The sequence below is a fragment of the Gouania willdenowi genome, chromosome 22 (assembly GCF_900634775.1).
Source record: "Gouania willdenowi chromosome 22, fGouWil2.1, whole genome shotgun sequence".
NCBI lineage: Eukaryota > Metazoa > Chordata > Actinopteri > Blenniiformes > Gobiesocidae > Gouania > Gouania willdenowi.
Genome location: NC_041065.1, coordinates 9,707,163 through 9,728,152, shown reverse-complemented (window position 1 = coordinate 9,728,152; position 20,990 = coordinate 9,707,163). Strand labels below are relative to the sequence as shown.

At 41.7% G+C, this 20,990-nt stretch overlaps 1 protein-coding gene across 3 annotated transcripts; it reads left to right on the top strand.

The window, feature by feature from the left end:
- The first annotated feature begins 127 nt into the window (after positions 1 to 127).
- LOC114456235 (BRD4-interacting chromatin-remodeling complex-associated protein) lies at positions 128 to 20,629 on the top strand. 3 transcript variants are annotated; one of them, XM_028437874.1, is made up of 14 exons: positions 128 to 424; positions 1,157 to 1,372; positions 2,752 to 2,797; positions 2,901 to 2,943; positions 5,282 to 5,347; positions 5,482 to 6,972; positions 9,042 to 9,275; positions 12,103 to 12,706; positions 12,814 to 12,962; positions 13,161 to 13,228; positions 14,444 to 14,592; positions 14,716 to 14,810; positions 15,950 to 16,052; positions 18,646 to 20,629. In XM_028437874.1, the coding sequence occupies exons 3-14, from the start codon at positions 2,757 to 2,759 to the stop codon at positions 19,269 to 19,271; spliced, it is 3,669 nt and encodes a 1,222-aa protein (XP_028293675.1). In that variant the 5' UTR covers positions 128 to 424; positions 1,157 to 1,372; positions 2,752 to 2,756; the 3' UTR covers positions 19,272 to 20,629. The 3 variants fall into 3 exon arrangements, with proteins under 3 accessions (XP_028293675.1, XP_028293674.1, XP_028293673.1); XM_028437873.1 differs by having other exon boundaries at positions 14,432 to 14,592; positions 15,953 to 16,052; XM_028437872.1 differs by having other exon boundaries at positions 14,432 to 14,592.
- Positions 20,630 to 20,990: the final 361 nt, after the last annotated feature.

The window sequence follows — 20,990 nt, the reverse complement described above, 5'->3', positions numbered from 1 at the left end:
TAAATATTGATCTGTATTTCCCACGTGTACCTGAGGGAGCGTGCTGGTTATTGTGGTCGGAGGGCGTTTATTAAAAGAGGGGAGATCAATGACACATGCTCAGACTCACACTCACGTGTAACATCTCCGGAGCTGAGGAGCGGACACACGTGAGGCGTCACGCCGCCTTTGACTGAAGCTCCGACGGCCGCAGAGCAGCTCCTTGTGTGTGTGTGTGTGGTGGTTCTCCTCCACCTTTGTGTTGTGTTTGTGTGTGTGAGCGTTTCTCACTCGCTCCCACCCCCGGTAGGGCTGCTCCAGCTCCTGCTACCCCCTCCATCCACCCCACCCTCTCCTCTCCTCCTTTTAGCATCTGAAAGCACCGCTGAGTGAGAATCGATGGCGCAGAGGCCCGCCTGACAGGACAATAAACCACAAAGAAGGGGTGAGTTTCTATCCCTCTGCTCGTGCTCGTGTTTCTCCGGAATGTTTGGATTCCAGTGATGGCGCAGAGACGCTGTTTAACACAAGGCGTCTCTTTTGTTACCGCGATATTATTGAGAGAGAGAGAGAGAGGGAGAGGGTGAAGGGGGGGAGAGAGAGGACCGCGGTCACTCAGGGCAGGAGGACACATGTGAGGCACAGCTGGACTGACCCACGGACATTCTACGCTTTCATTCACACCCGTGCCTTCACCTTATGTAACCCGTGAACGCATCACTGGTTCTGCTTTAGCGGCGCTGACCGCTGCGGGTCTACATGAGGGCTCTGCGGTGCCCCAGGCTGGGTCCGCTGGGCTCCGGTTGTAAACACAATGAAGGAGTAGAGCTGTTGTTCTCCAGGACTGTGCTTTCCATCAGCCGCCAGTCACCTCCGAGACACACGAGCCGTTATTTCACATCAACAATAGCATCATCACCATCACCATCACCCCTTCCCCTCAGCATCAGCATCACTATCAGCATCAGCATTACCAGGTTACCCACTGCAGCCTCTGATCGATCAGCCATTTATTGATCCCATGGAGTGTGTCAAGTGTGTTTTGGCTGCTGGCAACCTCATTTGACCTCATATACTGTGTGTGTGTGTGTGTGTGTGTGTGTGTGTGTGTGTGTGTGTGTGTGTGTGTGTGTGTGTGTGTGTGTGTGTGTGTGTGTGTGCGTGCGTGACCCTCCAGCTCCACCACCAGTTCCACCACCCCCGCCCCCCCACTGGGACGAAGCAGCCACGATGCCCCGGTGGAGGGAGTCTTCCTCACCCTCGTGTCCGACCCCACGTCTCGGCCCTGGCACCCCACCGCCCAAACAGACCCTGGAGCCCGGCCACGGCTTCCCATGAGGCCGCTAACTGAACACAGCACAGTCCGCTCTGTATGGGGCCTCCCACATATCAGGTAGGTTCATGACTTCAGAGATGGGCTGGACGATATGGACCAAAACTCATATCTCCGTATTTTTTCTCAAAACAGCGATACATACGATATCAATGAAGTTTTGCCAAAAAGACATTTCAGGGTTAAATGTGCTGATGCAAAATGGTACACAGACGCATTTATGAACACGTGTGTAGTGTGGATGTTTAAATGTAGGTCTGGGTTAGGACTCACTCAGAAATCCATCTGTTTTAATGAAGCTTTGAGAAATAGTGAAGTAGTGAAACAAGTATGTTAAAAGGGAAAAAAAGCTATAAAATTATTAGAGGTGTCCCGATCCGATATTGATATTCCATAAAAGCCAAAAAACGAATATCGGATTTTATCGGACTGCATCTAAAATCACAGATACAGCACTTCTATCCATATGTGACTGTGGTTCACACTCCAAAATAAGTAATGAAAGTATGTATGATTAGTGCTGATATCGCATCGGATCAATATTGGTATCGGCCAATACGCAGGGCTGAAATATCGGTATCATATCGAAAAGTGAAAAAGTTGTATCGGGGACATCCCTAATAAATATGTATACTGATTAAGTCGATATTGTAATTTCCTATATTGTCAAAATAGAAAACTTGATATATCTTGAATTTTGATGTATCACCCAGCCCTAGTGAAGACTCATCCATCCAACCCTACATCCAACCATCCATCCAATCATTTTTCTCACTTCATACTTAAAAAAAAAAAAAAAAAAAAAAAAGAAAACCTTGGGAAAAAAAATGCAGCTTCAACACAACAATCTGAAGATCATGTCATGATAACATGGTGTTTGACATTTTCATCTGATTGAAGCAGGGAGACGTCCAAAGCATGCAGGACAGTGGCTATTCAGAAATCCACTTTCACCTCAGCTATTGGTTATTGAGTTCTAACATTAGTTAGAATATGACATTTGTCATATAAATGACAATATTTGTATTTAGGTATAAACGTGATTCCTTCCTACTTTTAGCCCAAAATAAAACACAACCATGCAATAGAGTTTTCATTTTACATCCTGTGCACTGAAGGTTGGTAAGAAATAGAAAATATAGAGAAGAGAAAATACAAATACATAATTTGTACCTGAAATATGCACCAGTCCATGTCTAAATGATGGAGAAAAGAGAAAACTAAAAAAAAAACAAAACATCTGTGTGGAATTTTCTTAAATAAACATTTATATTCAACCTTTTTTGTTCTCCTTTAGTTTTTTGGAAATACATACACACATAACAGATTTTTAAAAATAGGCCTAAAGAAATAAATGAACATAGGAATCAAAATGTATGAGTTGTCTCAGTCACTTTCTTATTTCCACATGTTCATAATGCTTCTCTCATCTCCCTCAGTTGACATGGAGGATGAAGATGGGACTTGTCTACTTGATGTTTTGTGGTGAGTTGATATAAAAATAATAATAATATAATGTGTGTATTCCATAGTGAGAGAGTGAAATCAATTGTTTCTACAGCAGTGTATATTTTTTCTGTTACTGCAGTGACCCCCAAGCCCTGAACGACTTCCTTCATGGGACCAATGAGGTAATAAAAGACTCCTGAGCAGAGTAGAACTCAAACAGAGAATATTAGATAGAAGGAAGTGATACCTAGGGATGGAGATGTTTCAGAATCCTTTTATTTGTCATTGTACAAGAAAAGCCCAATGAAAATTTTGAAAAATAGCGACAGTGTAGAAAAAAATGGTGTTAAAGATGTAGGCAATGAACATAAAAAATACTTTATATACTGTATATAGTATATATAAATACAAGGGCCAATATGAAATAAAAAAAGAAAAGGGTGAGATGGACATGGATATTCAGGCGCGTGTCACTCGTGGGGGATGAGGGGGATGCGACACCCACACTTTCATAAAAACCAAAATTTATTCCCTTCACTTTTGACAGAGGGATTCATTGTTGAAAACGTATTGGCCCATTTAGATTGATTGAATGGCGATCAGGCCAATCACAGCCAGTCATTTGACGAGAAGGTAAACAAAGAGTTAACAGTGATGAATGAAGTGACAAAAAATTATTAGTAACAGGTGGCAAGAAATGGTCCAAAAGTGGCAAAAACTTGGCAAGAAAAGAGTGAAAAGTGACTAAAATGGACCAAAGGCAGTCAAGAATGGCAAAAAGACAAAAATGACAAAAAAGAGGAAACAGGTGGTATGTAATGGCAAAAGTGGCTTAAACTAGCAAAATGTGGCAAACAATAGTAAAAAAAGGGCAAAAATGTGGAACAAAAAGAGTCAAAAGGAAACAAGTGTTATTTATTGGGCAAACGGTAGCTTAAAAATGGTTAAAGAATCGACAAAAATTGGATAAAAGTGTCAAAAAAACCCCTGCAAAATTTGACTAAAATTGGGAAGAAGGGTTAATTATTTGCAAAAGGAAGCTAAAATGTAAACCTTTTTTTTGGGAAAAAGGGCAAAAATGGGACAAAGGAAGTTGCAAAATGGCCAAAGAAAAAGGTAGAAAAGAAAAAAAAAAGGTTAAAGGGTTTCCACCTTTTAAGGTTTTCTGGGAGAATAATAATAAAATTAAAGGTCCAGTATTATGCTATTTTTCACCTCTCTCATTTGTTCTAAAAACCCCAACAACATAGTATTTGAGGTTTATTTTCCCATACATGCCTGTTTTACAGAGTTTTAGCCCTGTACAAAGTGACTTTCTGAGCAGTTCTAAAAACAGGCTGTTTTGGGGCCTACTTATGCATATTCATACTGTATGTGTCTGTAGATGCTCACTCCACACAGCAGCTGAACAGTAGCAACTTTCTTTTTGCTATCCACACACTCTTGTTATTGTTTTCAGCCCAAAAAAATGCACATTACTGTAAAACACATGGCTATTTAAGCTGCTATTGTGATTGTGAGTCAGACGAACACTGTTTCAGGGTGTGTCTGGCAGCAGCAGCACAGTCAAGTAGCTGTTTCAGCTTCTTCAAACACTCACCGGAGCTGCTATGTCGCTTTCTTGTAATCTTCTCCTGATAGTCCACTATTTTGTGCAACCGCTGCGTCGCATTGGGTCACAAACGCGTCAGATCATCTCAAAACCAAAATGAGGCAGTATAACGGATGCTAAAAATGGAACTGATTATAACTGCTCCCTGGGCGCTACACTGTGGCTGCCCACTGCTCCTCAGGGAGGGGTTAAATGCAGAGAACACATTTAGTGTATGTAGCTTTACATTTATGACAATAAAGTATAATATATATTCTATATTAAGCCATAGTATTTGTTTTAGCTGTGAGGTAGTTTGAGACGGAGGAGCTGACATTCCTTTGGGGAGGCGGAGTTTCCGCTAGGTGATGTCACCTGGCGAGAAAAATCCAACTCGCCCGTTTAGAGCTGACTTTTCACAAAATGTGGAATAACAAGGGAGGGAGGAAACAGAATTTTTTCAACTTTGACCCTCTGAATGAGGCTAAAGGGATGTACAGTATATCACTGTAGCAAAACCATTATAAAGTGATTTTTCATAATACCGCCCCTTTAAGACATTAAGAGCCACATGTTGAGCATCACTGACCTAATAACAGCGTTTTCATGATTTTAGTAAATTAAGTTAATAAACTAAATTGGGAGTCGACGGTTGCCCTACCCTTAATACACCCTCACTTTTAAAATCATTGCTCCACCCCTATGGGTATTTACATTTGAAATAAAAAAATGTGCACAGTGAAAACAGTGTAGCAGCTGTTCAGATTCCTACTAATTTCAGCGTTCATGTCAACAGCTCTTGGGTAGAAGCTTGGGTAGCATCGTTCCTCATGGATGTGTGAAAGAGGGCATGATGTTATACACAGACGGCTTTTCTTAACACAACTGAGCACTCCAAAAGCTAAAGTGTCCTGGTTTTATCCCACCAGCTGCAGACTGAAGACCTGCTCATTAACGCCTCCTCCGGGGAGCCCTCCCTCTTCACAGATGCCCCGGTGAGTGTCTGGATCCTCAGCCAGTAGCGTCACAACAACCAGCTTCTTCTCCCCCTGGAGGGAAATGTTTTCCTCTCCCGTCTGTGTCCTGTTAGCTCTGTTAATCACACTTTCTCCTCTATTCTCCCCTGAAGAGTCCAGTGTCTCTGCTGGGAGACGGCAGGGATTCCCCCGACACGCCTCCATCTGGCTGTGTGGATCTGTCCTTCCTGGAGGAGGCCCTCCTGTCGTCTCCCGAGGGGGAAGAAGACCTGCAGGTGGTGCAGGGTGGGCCACCTGTGGATGCAGAATGTGAGGCGAAGAAGGGAGAAGTGGAGGAGGAGGAAGCAGAGGTGGAGTGTGACATCCTCCAGCAGAGCCTGCAGGAGGCGGAGATCACGGAGCAGACCATGGCTCTGGAAGCAGGACTGGCCCCTCCAGGGGACACTCTCTCTCTGTACTCACCTGCACCCACCGCCCCGTTTATAACCAAGGCCATGACGCTGCCCAGAGACACCCAGGCAGCAGTGGAGCCCCCACAACCCTCCCTCCTGGCTGTAGGACCAGGATGTCCCTCTTTAAAACCTGCAGCCGCTCCTGCTCACCTGATGGGGATTCTGCCTGGAAATGTGTTTCCTGCTCCTTCTCCAGAAACCTCCTTCTCTCTAAGCCACACCCAACGCTCCAGTATGATCATCCACAAGGCCGTGCCAAACATCACCAGTCGCCCCATCCTCACCCCGACCCTGAGGGCCACCGCAGCAGCTCCAGGCATCGTGCTGCAGCGCGCTCCTCTCCCCATCCAGCCCAAGCTGCCCATAAGCATCCAGCCCAGACTGGTCCAGATTAGCCCCAAGCCAACAGGACAGAAACCCACTCCCGGGCTCACATTTGTCCACGGGACTGCTTCGTCCAATATTTTACTGTCCCAAGCTCCGGTTCAGAAGAGTGTAGCTCCATCGGTGCAGTGCTCCCAGCAGCTTCCCAAACCAGTCAGCCTGCAGCTGCTTAACCAGAGCGGCTCCTTCGTCCTCCAGCCTCAGGGACTCTTTTCAGGCCAAAACCAGTTCCTTCTTCCAGGCCAGTCCCCTGTTACAATCCCCCAAACTGGCAACACAGCTCACCCTCTTCTTACACCTGGCCACCACCAAGGCCCAGCACTCCACAGCGTGACTTCCAGTGCAGGGCAGATTGTAGACGGCTCACAGATTCTAACCATGCCCCAGAGGCAACTGAACTTCAGCCCGGTGTTCACCACCCCCACAGGGCAGCTGGCCCTCCGTCAGACCACAGTGCTTTCAGGACCTTTGCAGCTGCAGTCTGCACCTACTGCTGTTTTCCAGATGCCTGCACAGCTGGCTGGAGCGTACACTGCTGGAGGACAGGGCCAGCGGGCCACGTTGGTCCACAGTCCGGCTTTGGGAAACCACATCACCTTAATCAACAGCTCGGGGGTGCTTCCCTCAGATCTCACCTCCATCTCTATCGTCAACGGGCCCTCGGTGGTCCAGGGGCTGCCGTTGCAGACGGGGGTGGGTGAGGCACAGCTGAGCCTGCAGCCGACCTCTGTGGTGCTGCTGCCAGAGAGAACAACAGTGGGGGAGGAGAGGAGCACGTCTGAGGAGAACTACCAGCACCTGCAGCAGGTGAGGGTCAGCCATCATGGAGGATAGCCCTCTGTCAACAACTAGGGCTGTGTTTGAAATATCACACTTTGTACTATGCACTACAAACTCAATGAGTATGTACTGTCTACTATATACTGTAAGCATAGTTAGGATTAGGATGATGAGCGTTCCCACTGAAGTATACTTCCAAATAGAGCTGGGCGACATGGACCAAAACTCATATCTTAATATTTTTTCTCAAAATGTCGATTTACGATAGAAATCTTGATAATTTTATTTCAATTGAAGTCTTACCAGAAAGACAATTCAGGGTGAAATTTTCTGGTGCAAAATGCTATACAGGCACATTTATGGAAAAACTGTTGCACAACATGTGCCAAATTTAGATTTTTCTATTATATGGGACAGCATGTGTGAGTGAGTTGAGAAGTAGCAAAAGCAGCAACTCATCAAACAAGTATTTTAAAATAAAACAATGTTTTATATATAAATATATATATATATATATATATATATATATATAAATAAATAAATATATATATATATATAAATATATATATATATATCTAAAACCTTGTTTTGTTTTGAAATAAAATGGAAAAAACCTGATCACACTGAGGCTAAATATCTCTGTTGATTCTGAAATCATTTTAAGTGAGAAAGTGAGCATGTAGAATATCAACATGTGGTCATTTGATCCAAAAACTGCTGAAACCCATTTTATGCTGACATTTCTGAGATTTTCAGAGACCCTCCATTGTGCTACTGACTAAACTTCCTGTTTAAAAATGTGTTAATATGTATTGTATACAGGATGTATTGCTTTGAATTTTCTTTAAAAAAAAAAAGGGGGGGGCATTAAAAAACACCACATCCAGACAGGACACATTGAAAACATATTTATTCTGTTCATACATACTGTATATATAAATAGACATTATGATTTTTTACTATGCACTTATGTACCAAGATGAATTAATGAAATAAATGTCTAACAAAGACAGAAACATTAATAACTTGCTGTGCTGTATGGAGATGCTACACTTGTTCTGAGGAAGGAGGTCAAATGTATGGCTTCCTAACTGAACCAGAGAGGACAAAGAAATAATGGTTAGACAAAGTCAGTAGGAGCAAGCTAAAAAAATAAATAAATAAAAATTCAGGATTTTAACAATCCTGAACAAAAAAAATCTGTGAGGCGATCATATTCAAACACTTCATTTCCACTTTTTCCACAAATAACACAATGGAAAAGCTTCTTGTTTGATTTAAAAAAGAAGAAGATTTGTAGCCTACGTGGGTAGATAAAACTGTGTGAAGTAAACGCTGTTTATCTGCTACGGATCCCTTAATTTTCTAAGAAGAATTCAGAATATTTCTTTCTTTTGAACATGAAAACAACAGCAGTGTATTTCACAACGAAAAAAAATGATAATAATAGTAATAAAAAATGAAAATGAAAATAAAAATGTACTAGTTTAGAAGTGAATAATCGACTAACATGCCTTAATGCACAGGTTAATGGGTTTAGATATGCTGATAATAATAATAATAATAACGTCTTATCGTTCAAAAGTGCATCACAAACCGTCTTATCCACTTTAGCTCCATCAGCTACTAAAGTAAACTGATCACTTCAGGGAACAAATGTGAGGCATCATGAGCCGCCATTGCTGTAAAAAAAACCGAACCATTGGAGTGAACCAAGTTGTCGTAACTCTCTCTCTGTAAGGCTCTGAGTATGGCTAGTGTGCATACTTAAAAAATGTATAGTACACATCTGGGTATTTCTCACATACTCAATCTTTTCATACGATCTAATGTGAACGCACAAAATACAAATTTTGATGTTAGTTATTTTGAACACAGCCTATGTTTCTTTTTCTATTAGCTGATTATTCATTAAATATACTCAAATATCATGGCTATCAAGTAACAAATAATTTAATTAAATCCAAGTCTTAAAAGTATTTAGGTTGAAGTATGATAAAAGAGAAGGTAATGCTGGCTTAGTGGGACCATAAAAAACTGTCTCAAGGGGAAATAAAACATTTTGAGCAGTGTATTGTCTGTGTGTCCTCCTGCAGCCCTTAGGACACATTCTTCAACATGTCTCCATGCAGCCCACCTCAGCAGGGCTGCAGTCCTCCTCCCCTCCTGTTGTTACTGTCCTGCAGCCTCCAGCTGAGCCTCCCCCGGTTCCTGATCCAGCTTTAGAGATGTCCAAACTACTGATTCCCATTGCAGACTCCACACAACCCGTGGAGGAAGTCTCCCACTCCGTCAGTCAGAACCAGGCCTTCATGTCAAACCTGCAACAGGTTGGTATCACTGTTTAAAGATGCTTTAAAGGTCCCTTATCATGCTATTTTTCACTAATCTCATTTGTTCTATGAACCCCAAAAACATAGTATTTGAAGTTTGTTTTCCAGAGTTTTAGCCTCTGCAAAGTCACTTTCTGAGCAACTCTACAAAAACAGGCTGATTTGTGGCCTACTCATGCATATTCATGAGTGGGTGTGTCTATAGACGGGACACTGACTTCCTCCTCCTGGAGGCGCGGCTTCTCCAGCTCAGTGCAATGTCAAATTCATCATCAAAGTGGGAATGCTTCATCAAATTGGAGCGAGGTGTTTGAGCTCACCCTGCAGTAAGAAAGGAGCAAATCACCCTCTAACTAACTAACAATTGAGGGAATCAATGAAAAAAACACTTTGGGCATGTGTATGAATCCCTAATAGCACTTTTATCATGTTTAAAGCACAGAAAAGTTGATTTAGTTTAACATGAGCCCTTTAAAATCAGTTACTGTACACGCCAAAATAACTGATCCTGGTCAAACTTAAGAAAATGTTTTTAAATAGTGAAAAAGCAGATTTAAACATTCAGAACCCTAAAATCAATGGACTACTATCATCAAAGAAGCTGTGGATGAAGACAGCACATTGTTGAAAAATTGATTTCAAATTTTGATATTTTAAAAATGTTACGTACTAAAAGAGTAAAGATCCAAGCAAAATAGATTTGATATTTTGAAGACTTGCCTTTTTAGTGTTAAAAAACAATACAAAGTAGCAGTGGCAGCCAAAACTGAAGATCCGAGGCACTCTTGAGTTGTAAAATGCTTTATTTATTACAGGGATGTCATGGAAATGCTTTTTGACTCCCAGAGGCCTGCATCCGAATAGTCCCTCCTATCTCCTTTCCTATCTAGTTTTCCTTAACCCCCGAAAGTGTTTAAGTGGTGGCCATGATAAGGAGCATTCAAATTCTCTAAAAGCTAAGGAAAGGAGGCTCAATGCTTCCTTTATAACCTCCTTTAGCCTAGGGAACACTGATCCATCCTTTACCAAAGGAGACCAGATAATGCTGACCCACAATTCCTTGCGGCGACAACATTTAAAAGGGACACGTTCATCCCAGCGCTCACGGAAACTCACAATGACTGAAAATGGACGCAGATCATGTAAGTTATCAATGTAATAATATTCCCTGAACAACTTTCAATAGTCTAAAACGCATATCCAAACTATAAATGTTATGCGGATGTTGTAAAACAAACACATTAAAGGGTTTTCCTTTGATTTAAATTCAAACATTGTGTTGTTTGAGATTATATCAGTGGTTAGAGGCACAGGGGGAAGACGTCACTAACCTTCACCTAAGTCTGATTATTACATCACCTAGTGGAAGTGCGTCTGATTGTCAAAACAGCATGATGGCCTTTCCCTAACTCCTTTAGGAAGTCTCCTAACACCTTTCCTTAACCCTGTGACATCATCCATTTGGACGCAGCCAAGTCTTCATCAGGACATGATTAAAAGAGTAAAAACAGGTGCTTACGTGCTGTGCTAGAGATCGTGTGACAATCATGTGACCAAAAAAGCATTAAAAAAACATTCATAGACAGACGAGGATTAAACAATAACGATTTTATTAAAAGCTATTTTTAAAGATTTTATTTCAGTCATTTCAGTTATTTGTTTTTTTCAAGCAGGGAAAATGAAAATAAAAAACAAAAGGAATAAAAAAAATCTTTTTGTGCAAAGATAGGTATTTATTTCATAATGGTATACATTTACCAAGAGCTTCTTTGATTAGATAAGGTTAACCACCACTGGAATACTAATATATTGTATTTCATTATAAAAACATTATATATATATATATATATATATATATATATATATATATATATATATATATATATATATATATATATATATATATATATATAATTGTAGATTTAATAACTCATCAAATAGTTCATATTAATATATTATATAAAAATATTGTATATACATATATATAATTGTAAATTCAATTAAATAGGTCATCACAAGGGACATAAGAAAAAAAATAGATCTAATATTGTTGTTCATCTACTTTGCATTTCCTGATGTTGTGACATTAAAACTATCTTCTATAACTTCTCCTTAGTAACTGTTTTAATCTCCTCTAGCTGTGTCTGTTGGTGTCAGTGGTTGATTAATAACACGACTGTAATGCTACAAAATCACAGACGTAGTAAACTTGTATCAGAAACTGTTGGTTTGATTTTCATTTGCTCACTTTGTATTTTAGGAGTTTCATAAAATATGTCTTTTAAAAGTATTTCATATTCTAAAATGAAGCATAGTTTTTTTTTTTTTTTTACTCCCATCTGAAAAGGTTGCACCTGACTAAAACCATTTCTAGTAAAGAATATTTAGCGTGCTGCAATTTTTTTTAATCTCACAGAAAAGGTTCCATGTTCATGTTAATAATAATCATCATAATTATAATAATAATGGATTGGAGTTTAAAGCCATTTTCTTCACACTCAAAGCACTTTACATTGCATTGCATTATTCTTTCACTCCACACTTAGTGGTGGTAAGCTACTATTGTAGCTACAGCTGCCCTGGGGAAGATTGACATTGTTTTTTAGACAGTTTTTGGTTATTTTATACATTTATGGTTACTGGTCCCTGTGCTCTGGATTGTAGCTTATTGCAAGGAAAATAATAAAGTGGTTATAAACTCTAAAAAAAGTTCTTGTCAAGGATCATTAAATCTACTCACTGCCTCATTATAAATATTCTCCATGTTATCCTGTATAAACAGGAATGTTTTTATTCTTCTGTGATGTATCCTCTCTCTCCACAGCCAGCACTTAGCTCGCCCATCTCATCTGAACTGTTGGTTGAAACGCTGCCAGTCGTCCCAATGGAGCCACTTTCCTCCCCAGTGAGCGCTGACAGAGAGACCCACCCACCACCAAACCCCCCAGGCCCGAGTCAGGACAGCCGTGCTGTGATGTCAGAGCAGATTGTGGAGGTTTCCTCTGAGGAAACACCACTGCAGAACCAGGACAGTAGGAGACCTCCTTCCACGACCTTCTCTCCCCCTGCTGGATCTCAGACTGACAGCTCAGTCCCACAGATGGAAGCCACAGCCAAGCTCCCCACTCAGCCCCTAGCCCAGCCCCCAACCCAGCCCCCAGCCCCCCCTCACCTCCAACCTTCACAAACAGCCTTTTCTCAGCCCCAGGCCCACATTCAGAGCCCTGCATCCCACTCCCAGGTCCAGATGCAGCTCCCAGTTAGTCAGCCTCAGCTGTTGGTGCGTAGCACTACTATTCCTCCTCCTCCTCTTCCTCCTCCTCCTCTTCCTCAGCATGTCAGCGTGTCGGTGCCTGATTCCACAGCTGCTGTCGCTCCCGTCTCCAAAGGAAGAGACCACCCTGCTGTCACACAGCACACACAACACAGTGAGTCCAGCCTCTGTTTACTTCTCTGTCTACTCTCTCCTCCTTCATCACCACCATCATCATCATCATCATCATAACTACATTTTTATATCTGTGTTCACTCTCAGAGCCAAAAGCTGCCTTTGTCGGGGAGGGTAAAACATTTTCTCTTGATGTCCATCCTCCTTCTTCAACAACAACAATAACAACATCATTTGGGGTCCAAGTTGATACTTCTCCAGCTAATATTCAGATAAACCAGCAGTCCAGCACCAAGGTAACAAACTGTCAGTGTTTTAGTTGGGTCTATAATCTTTTTTAATTAACAATTACATATATTTCAAATTTAGCTCTGCTGCTGCTAGAAAGGACAAACAGGCTTTGAAGAAACCAGTTATTATGGGCCGAAAATTATCAGTTCATGTCTTTAGAAAGCTGTGAACTCAAAGTGTGTGCGTGTGTGTGTGTGTACCAGGGGGCCCTGTGTGTACCTCTGGAGCCCCAGAGAGACGAGACGCTCACACCAGCAGTGCGCAGGCACAGGTAAGAAGAACACTTGACAACCTCTGAGCCTCATTCTTTCCTGATGGAATTTAACATCAAGGAATCTATTGTCATGATCCATTAAGTACAATATACACCATCTTATCATGCTCTAGGTCAGACATGCAGCGCTCAGTCTAATTTTGTGCAGCCCCCAAAGTCATCTCCAAAAACACACAAAATTACAGAAAAATGGACAAAAACAATACACAACATGATTCCAAAAACACATAAAATGAGAGAAAGACGTACAGAATAACAACAAGGATTACTCCTAAAACCCATAGCAATGACAAGAATACACAAAACGGTCACAAAAATACACAAAATAACTCCAGACACATTAAATGAGAGAAATATATACAAAATAACAACAAAAACAAATAAAGAACCCAGATTAACAACAATAATACACAAAGTTATTTATAAACACATAAAATAGGAAAACAATACACAAAACAGCAACAGAAATACACAAAATGACTCCAAAGACACATTAAATGAGAGAAAGATGTTTAAAATATCAACAACACCCCAATATATATATATATATATATATATATATATATATATATATATACATACATACATATACACAAATATGGAAAATGACTTCAAAAACACATACCATAAGAGAAATATTCACAAAATGATAATAAATATACACAAAATGACAATAGAAATACACAGAATGAGAGAAAATTTGACAAAATGACAACAAAAACCCCACCAAAAAAATACAAAAAAACCCCATAAAATGACACGCTTTATTATTGGTCATTGTTCTAAATGCTGATACGGATTTTGATAATGGGGCCACGTTATCACCATATTTTTGTGGGTCGTTGAAGGGAACATGGACACGTTGTCAGTCCTTCAAAGGTCTGAAAAACAGAGACGATCACATCCACATGATAAACGATGAGTCATACTTCCTGAGAAGATGACCTTTGTTTATGCATTTACGTCAGTGAGGATTAAATTTGTGTTGATCAGAACAAAACTTTCTCTGCATGAACTCCCTCAGTAACGTGTCATTATGCTCTGTGAGGGTTTTTAGAGGCACATACAGGAATTCACACAAAGCCATTAACTATAAGGATTCCAGCTGAAACCTTTATGAAGTGACATGACATTTACATACTTTTGTTTAAAATTCTTTGTTAATAAGTACTAAACTATTGGTGGTTTAATACAGCCTAGTTTGTCCTCCAGGTTCCAGCAGCAGCTTTATTCAGACCGAGGAACCGTGCAGACGTCGTTCACCGGGCCAGCCTTCTTCACTCTGAAGGATGCTGTGAGACGTCTGCTGCCGTACCACAGCTGTGCAGGTTACCTTCCAACTCAGGAGGACTTCAGCTTAGGTTTGTGTCTATTAAAGAGTTACAGAATAAAACACATTCATTCAATTTCTGGCTTTTTGCTCTTCACGTTTCTCGCTGATTGGACTTTGATCTCAGTGTAACACGTGATCTCTGAATTCACAGTGGACCAGGAGTTTGACACGGTGTCGGGTTTCTTGCTGAAACGCACCAAGGACATGGTGAACAAATACAGGCAGCTATTGTTCAGAGAAACTCAGGTGAGACGCAGCAGTCGTTAGTACCTCCACTCACTGTCATACTATAAAATCTGGGATTTAAATCAGATTTAGACTGATTACCCGATCACATTGGCCCTCATTGTCAATCGTTTGTACGTTCAGATCTGAGTGTACGACGTGCATTCGATCAAATTCACGCAAGCTTCGGTATTTATCAATTCTGAAGTGAGCGTACGCTATGATCAGATCTCACGTCAGGTTTGACCTCGTGTACGTAAATCTGAGTGTGTGGATTTGTGGTTCAGCCGTAAAGTCTGACTGAGACTGAAAATAAAGTATTAAACACGTCTCAGCTGTCATTTAAGCATAAGCAGACACTAATTCAGAACAAAATAAAATACATTTTTAAAAATCTCACGTTATTAAGGATACTACTTTATTGATTTTCCTTCCACGGAATACCATATACCATAAAGGTTCAACGGTGCGTGCACACACTCACACACAGAGGAGTGCAGCACTATATTGGACCAGGGGAACGCAGCTGTGTATCATTAATACCAACATTTAGTCATTTTTAAGGGTTTCGTTAATTTCTTTTAACGTGTTATTTATTGCCTAAACCAATAACTGAGGTCGATATAAACGGTATATTTCGGTGTGTTTCTCCAGGATCTCTGCTGTTAAATTGTACACAGCGCACACAGGGGGGCAGACGTCACCTATGAGCACCTTTACACAGGCGCACACGCGCAGCAAAGAGCAAAATGCTGCAAACGCAGGAATACTGCAAAACTATACCTTCAAGTCCAGTTTTCACACTGTCAGAAAGCACATCTTTGTTTTGCTCCACCTCAGATGTGAAGATTTCCTTTCTTTTGTTGCCAGTGTTTGTTTGACCTCAGTGGGCAGGGCCTCAGAACCAGGAAGATTTAAGGCGTATCATGTTAATGACAATCAAATTCAGCCACCGTATTTATTAACACCTGATCATTTGTACGCTAGGATTGGTCAGATATGAGTTTATTGTTTATTGAAACAGGATCCCCATTAGTCTTTACCCTGTTTCATAAATCACACGTTGGTCCTGTTGTACGACCATATGTTTTCATGGTAGGTTGATAAATCAGGGTCAATGTGATGGACATATTTCTGATGGTTTGTCTACTGGTTTCCAGCAGGAGAGCCCATCAGCAGAGATGGTGATGCTAGAGCGCCTCTTCCTCCAGGCCGAGCGTTACGCCTTAGCCGAGGACCGCCGACGAGTCCGCAGAGACCCAGGTTAGTGACATCACCCTCGTCTTCATCACATGTAATGATGGCGCACTTTGATTATTATTTACAAGTCTTTACCTCACAAACACATTTCACTGCGTATCAGTGTGAAAGCACTCAGTCTCTGTGTTTGCTGAGGAGCAGCTCCCAGGTGGGCATGTGTAATTTAGCTGAGTAAATGTGGAGCTGTGAACACATGGTGATGAAGAGCTAGGCTGCACCTCAGAGGTTTGGGCTAAATGAAAGGAAGGCTGCCATGCTCATTAAAACGTTGGAAATGAGGATCAGTCCTAATGAAAGCTGGTGGAAGTTATCAGACCTGGCCCCTGAATCTGAATATATCATCTTAGAAGCCAATGATGATCCATTAACAGCAGTGTCACATGCTGCCAGCAGAGTAGACCTTACCTGGGATAAAAGAGGACATTTTCCTTTATAATGATACCGTCTGTCCAGTGGTGAAGGGAGGGGGAGGGGCCACATGATTAACCAATAAACAATGAGTCAATTATTGTGTCAGCGGTCAAAATATTATGGCTGATTAACTCATTCAGTGCCATTGACGAGATATCTCGTCATTTCAAATCCAAACGCTCAGTGCCATTGACGAGATATCTCGTCATTTGCATTTTTTCACGGGGATTACTAGAAAACACCCTGGTGGAGGTCTCTCATCAATATCTAAGCTGTGGGGTGTTGTAGTGACCAACTGTGTCCTGAAGATGGCATCAGTGCACCTTTAAATGAGAGATTAGCCACTGATGCTACCCAGCAAAGGAGGAAGAAGCAGGAAAAGAAGTGAGATTATGGCGCTATGAGGTGATATTGTGACGTATCCAGCAGCTCACAGCACCACATACTAACACAGAACATGTGTGGACCTGAGTGGATTATTTATAATGTTGTGATCGTGAGATAAAACCATCAACTATCCGGGCCAAACGGGTCATCCCTGCGTGTCGGGGGAGGGGGGAGGAGGGGGGGGTGTGGAGGTGGGTACAAAATACCCCCAGCCTGTGAGCCAGATAGCAAGATAATAGGTGACATGTAGGAGGTAGCAGCGCACCTTTGGATGTGAGATCATCCATGCTCATCGGAGCTCAGAGGGAGAAAGGAAAGGAGTTTTCCGAGACAGAAAATGGCGCTACGTGCAGAGCTGACATTCCCAGCAGCGCACACTCCGACCAGAGCAAGTCTGGAATTCATGTGATAATGTGGCGATTGTGAGATAAAACCATAAAAAACGGGGTAAGCAGTGACACTCTGTATGTCCGGGAGGAGGAGGAAGTTGCGTGTGTACAGACTGACGGGAAAGAAAGTTGGAGGAACGCCAAAATACAGTAAGAAATCCATTCAACTCTGACCCAGATAGATTAATAATAATAATTTTGCCATCAAAAGCCCGGTCTGTGTTTTTTTTTTAGTTTTATATAAGGAAACAATGTTCAGATGTTAGAGTTGTCACTAAAGCAAAAAAATAGCTTTAAAGTCACTGACAGGGGTTTTTTTAGAAAAAGGCTTTTTTCTCAGCTTTTTGCTCTGAAACTGAAGATTTGTGTAAAACTTGCTCTATTCAACGGCTGATTACAAAAGAACGAAACAAGCCAGAAACAATTTTTTTTTGATGAAAGTAGAGAATTCAATCTTTCAGAATCTGGTGTCAGATTTCAGATAGTCATAGTAGAAAATATTCTGTGGGTCTTTAAAATCAGTCAAAATGCTCAAAAGTGGCTGGCACTGAGGGGGATAGAAAATCTGAAAATGGTTGGCACTGAATGAGTTAATCAGATCACTGTCAATTTTTTATTTATTTCTTTACTTTTGAATTATTGTATTTGTTTCGATAATGATAATGACAAGGATAATGAAAATATGAAAAAGAGGCAAATATTTTTAGAGTTTTGTGAGTTAAAGCTGCTGCTGTTGATAAACTTTATCAGATAAAGACAAAGTGCTGACCTAATTATTCCAAAAAGTTTATTTTGTCTTCTTTTTGAATAATTTATTATTACGCGGAAGTCAAGGAAACATCAAAGTGATCAGTAGATGCCTCAAAAGAAGACTGGCAGTTGACAGTCAAAACGTGCCAGGAGATCAAAGTACATTTCCTGAGAAAAGTTGTCTAATAAACACTTATATTAAAAGCCTCATAGATCTAACCTTGCTTGCAAGATGGATTCTGGTGTTCACAAACACCAGAATCCATCTTGTGCTGTTCCCTCCTTTGCCTTTCGAATCCGAATCGAAACAGTTGGAACCAATCATGAAGCAGTGTTGTGGTTTAGGGCGGGATATCCGGATGTGACGAAGGCAGAAGCGCCGAAGCAAAACTGGCGCATGTTCAGTTGCAGGGAGAGGAACTAGCTGGGCATCATTTTTATAGCATTTTTTGTAACTGTGCACTGATTTATTTATAGATATGAATCAATAGAACACATAGATCTGCACAGCATTCAGTCATCAACATCTGGAGCTGAACAATATGAAGTTTAACTTGATTATGAACGTTTTTACTGTTATTTTCACACTGTGGATAATCAGGTATTCGATATATTTGCTTTAAACTGTTCTGATCTGGAGGTCCTCTCGTCCTCTGCAGAGTCCTTCATGGCATCCTTCGCCACATCATCGTCTTCCCCGGGTCCCTCCCACTCGTCTGCGTCTTCCCACTCCGGCCCCCACAGCAGCCCCTCCTCCCCGCCCCCCTGGGCCAGGCTGTCAGATCGTCCTCCTGGGCTGAAGACGTACCGCTCCAGCAACCGGGGCGGCCTCAGACTCACCATCAAACAGGAGTCCGGCTCCCGTAAGGTGGTCCACAACTCAGCCTGTGACCTGGTCCTCAAGAGGGACCACAAGGGCCAGCTGACCAATGGGGGCGGAGCCCCACAGCTGCAGTATCCTGAGCATAAAGAGGAGATCTCCAATGGAGATCTGCATAGTCCCCCCACCAAGGAGGTCCATACAATCCCATCCCATAATCCTCTTCCTATGTCAGAGCAGCAGGACGCTGCTTTAGAGCTGCTGCCTCGTGATGTCAGCGCCCCCAAACTCAAATGTTACCGATTGGATGAGCAGCGCTTCAGCCCGCCTCCTCCACCCCTGCAGGAGGACATGGTGCTCAGTGAGCACCTGCAAAGCGCCATCGACAGCATCCTGGAGCTGCAGCGGCTGCAGGGCCCGGCTCTGGACCAGACTGTCACCAGCATCCTGCAGGGACACCTGTGAGGTAAACCCCCATTAGGGGGCTTTTATTCTGAAGGATTGGGAAGAGATGCAGACCACACAGCAGCAGCACTATCTATAGACCTATAGATGTTAGACACTTCATTTTGATGTGCGTTTGTGCAAAAAAAAAACCTTAAAAAAACAAAATCTATTTGAATAGGAGCTCTATTGTTTCAGTGGTAGTGATTCAGAGGTTTACGACACTGGTGTAACCTTCATCAGCTTAATATAGCATCTAAATCATAGTGAGAGTGCGGAAATAACAACGTGGCGTAGACTGAGATTATTTAATAGTTTTTTATCAGATTTCTTTTACAAATGTGCAGTTTTCCTTTTGCATAGTGCCAAGCTTCCAGGGTATTTATTTTGATAATCTGTGCCAATTGGGGTTTTTTTGAGCAAAGGTGGCGAATGTGTGAGGAGTGTGTGTGTGTGCATGCGTGCGTGTGTGTGTGCGTGTGAATGAGCAGAGTGTGTGTGAACAACAACATCCAATGGCGGGACGAGGAGACAAAGTCCCGCCGGCTCCGAATGAAAACTCCAAAGAATTTGTGACTCGCAGCATCCTGAAAACACCAGCAAACGCACTCATACACACACACATGCAGACATAGAGACACACACACACAGTTCAGCTTTTTGTTTCCTACCCTTGCTGTCTTGTCAGTTATGCTGAGTCTAACTGTGAAATATTTCCAGTTTCCCATTCCTGTGTGCATTCACATGCCAAGCAATAATAGGAGAAGTAATATACAACAAAGGAGGATCGTGGACATTTTTTTTGCATATTTGAGGCAAACAAAGATTGTTTTAATTCCAGCAAGATTTTTTTGTCTTCTTTTTGAATAGCACGTCAAAGCCTCATCCAACCAGACAACTACCATCTCTATCCTCCAAATCCACCTCCATTTCCTGATGCTTTGATGTTTTCCTTTGAAGTTTCCTGACATTCCACTGGTCAGTAGATCGAGGTGGACTTCCTGGGTAGGAGTTGTCTGGATGTATGAGGCCTTGATTTGCTATTCAAAAAGAATCTTGCCGTAATTACTAAGCGGAAGTCAAGGAAACTTCAAATGAAACATTAAAGCGATTAGCATACGCCTTTGACGAAGACTGGCAGTTGACAGTCGAAACATGTCAGGAGATGGGGGTGGATTTCCTGGGTAGCCATTTGTCTGGATGGATGAGGCCTTGACTTGCTAAAGATTGTTTTCCTGCAGTGAGAGATGCTCATCGTCATGGCAACCTGGCCTTTGTAGTTTAGATGTTCAAACATTTGATTGAAGGGCTGGTAATGACGACTTCAGCGGCATCAATGACCATTTGATAACAAATCTAAAGTTACAAAAAGTCAATTTAAAAAAATAATAAAATAAAAATACACCAAAAGTGACAGGACGTGTACAGACTGTCAAACAAACACATCAACAAACAGCCTTCGACCAAAAACTAAAGGAAGTCACAATGCTTCACATTTAACACTGTCTGTGTCCAGGAAGGTTTTTGGGTTGTTTCTAATAGGTTGATGGAGTTTTTGAACAATTTGTCCTAATTTTGGAAACTTTTTTTCTGTTAAGTGACAATCTTCTCAGTCTCTGTCGGTGTAAAAAAATGTGTAACGATTTTTGAAGGCAAAACGTTCCCACAGGGTCATTATGCAAAAAGCTGCAAAATGACTTTAATTCTTTGACGTATGACTGAATGATGTCCTCCACAAAA

What these genes read in the sequence shown, in the direction of transcription:
- LOC114456235 (XM_028437872.1), top strand. Translation starts at nt 2,757, where the DNA reads ATGGAGGATGAAGATGGGACTTGTCTACTTGATGTTTTGTG. An exon ending in ACTACCAGCACCTGCAGCAG is followed by an intron (nt 6,973 to 9,041) that starts GTGAGGGTCAGC and finishes GTCCTCCTGCAG; the next exon opens with CCCTTAGGACACATTCTTCA. An exon ending in ACGAGTCCGCAGAGACCCAG is followed by an intron (nt 16,053 to 18,645) that starts GTTAGTGACATC and finishes CGTCCTCTGCAG; the next exon opens with AGTCCTTCATGGCATCCTTC.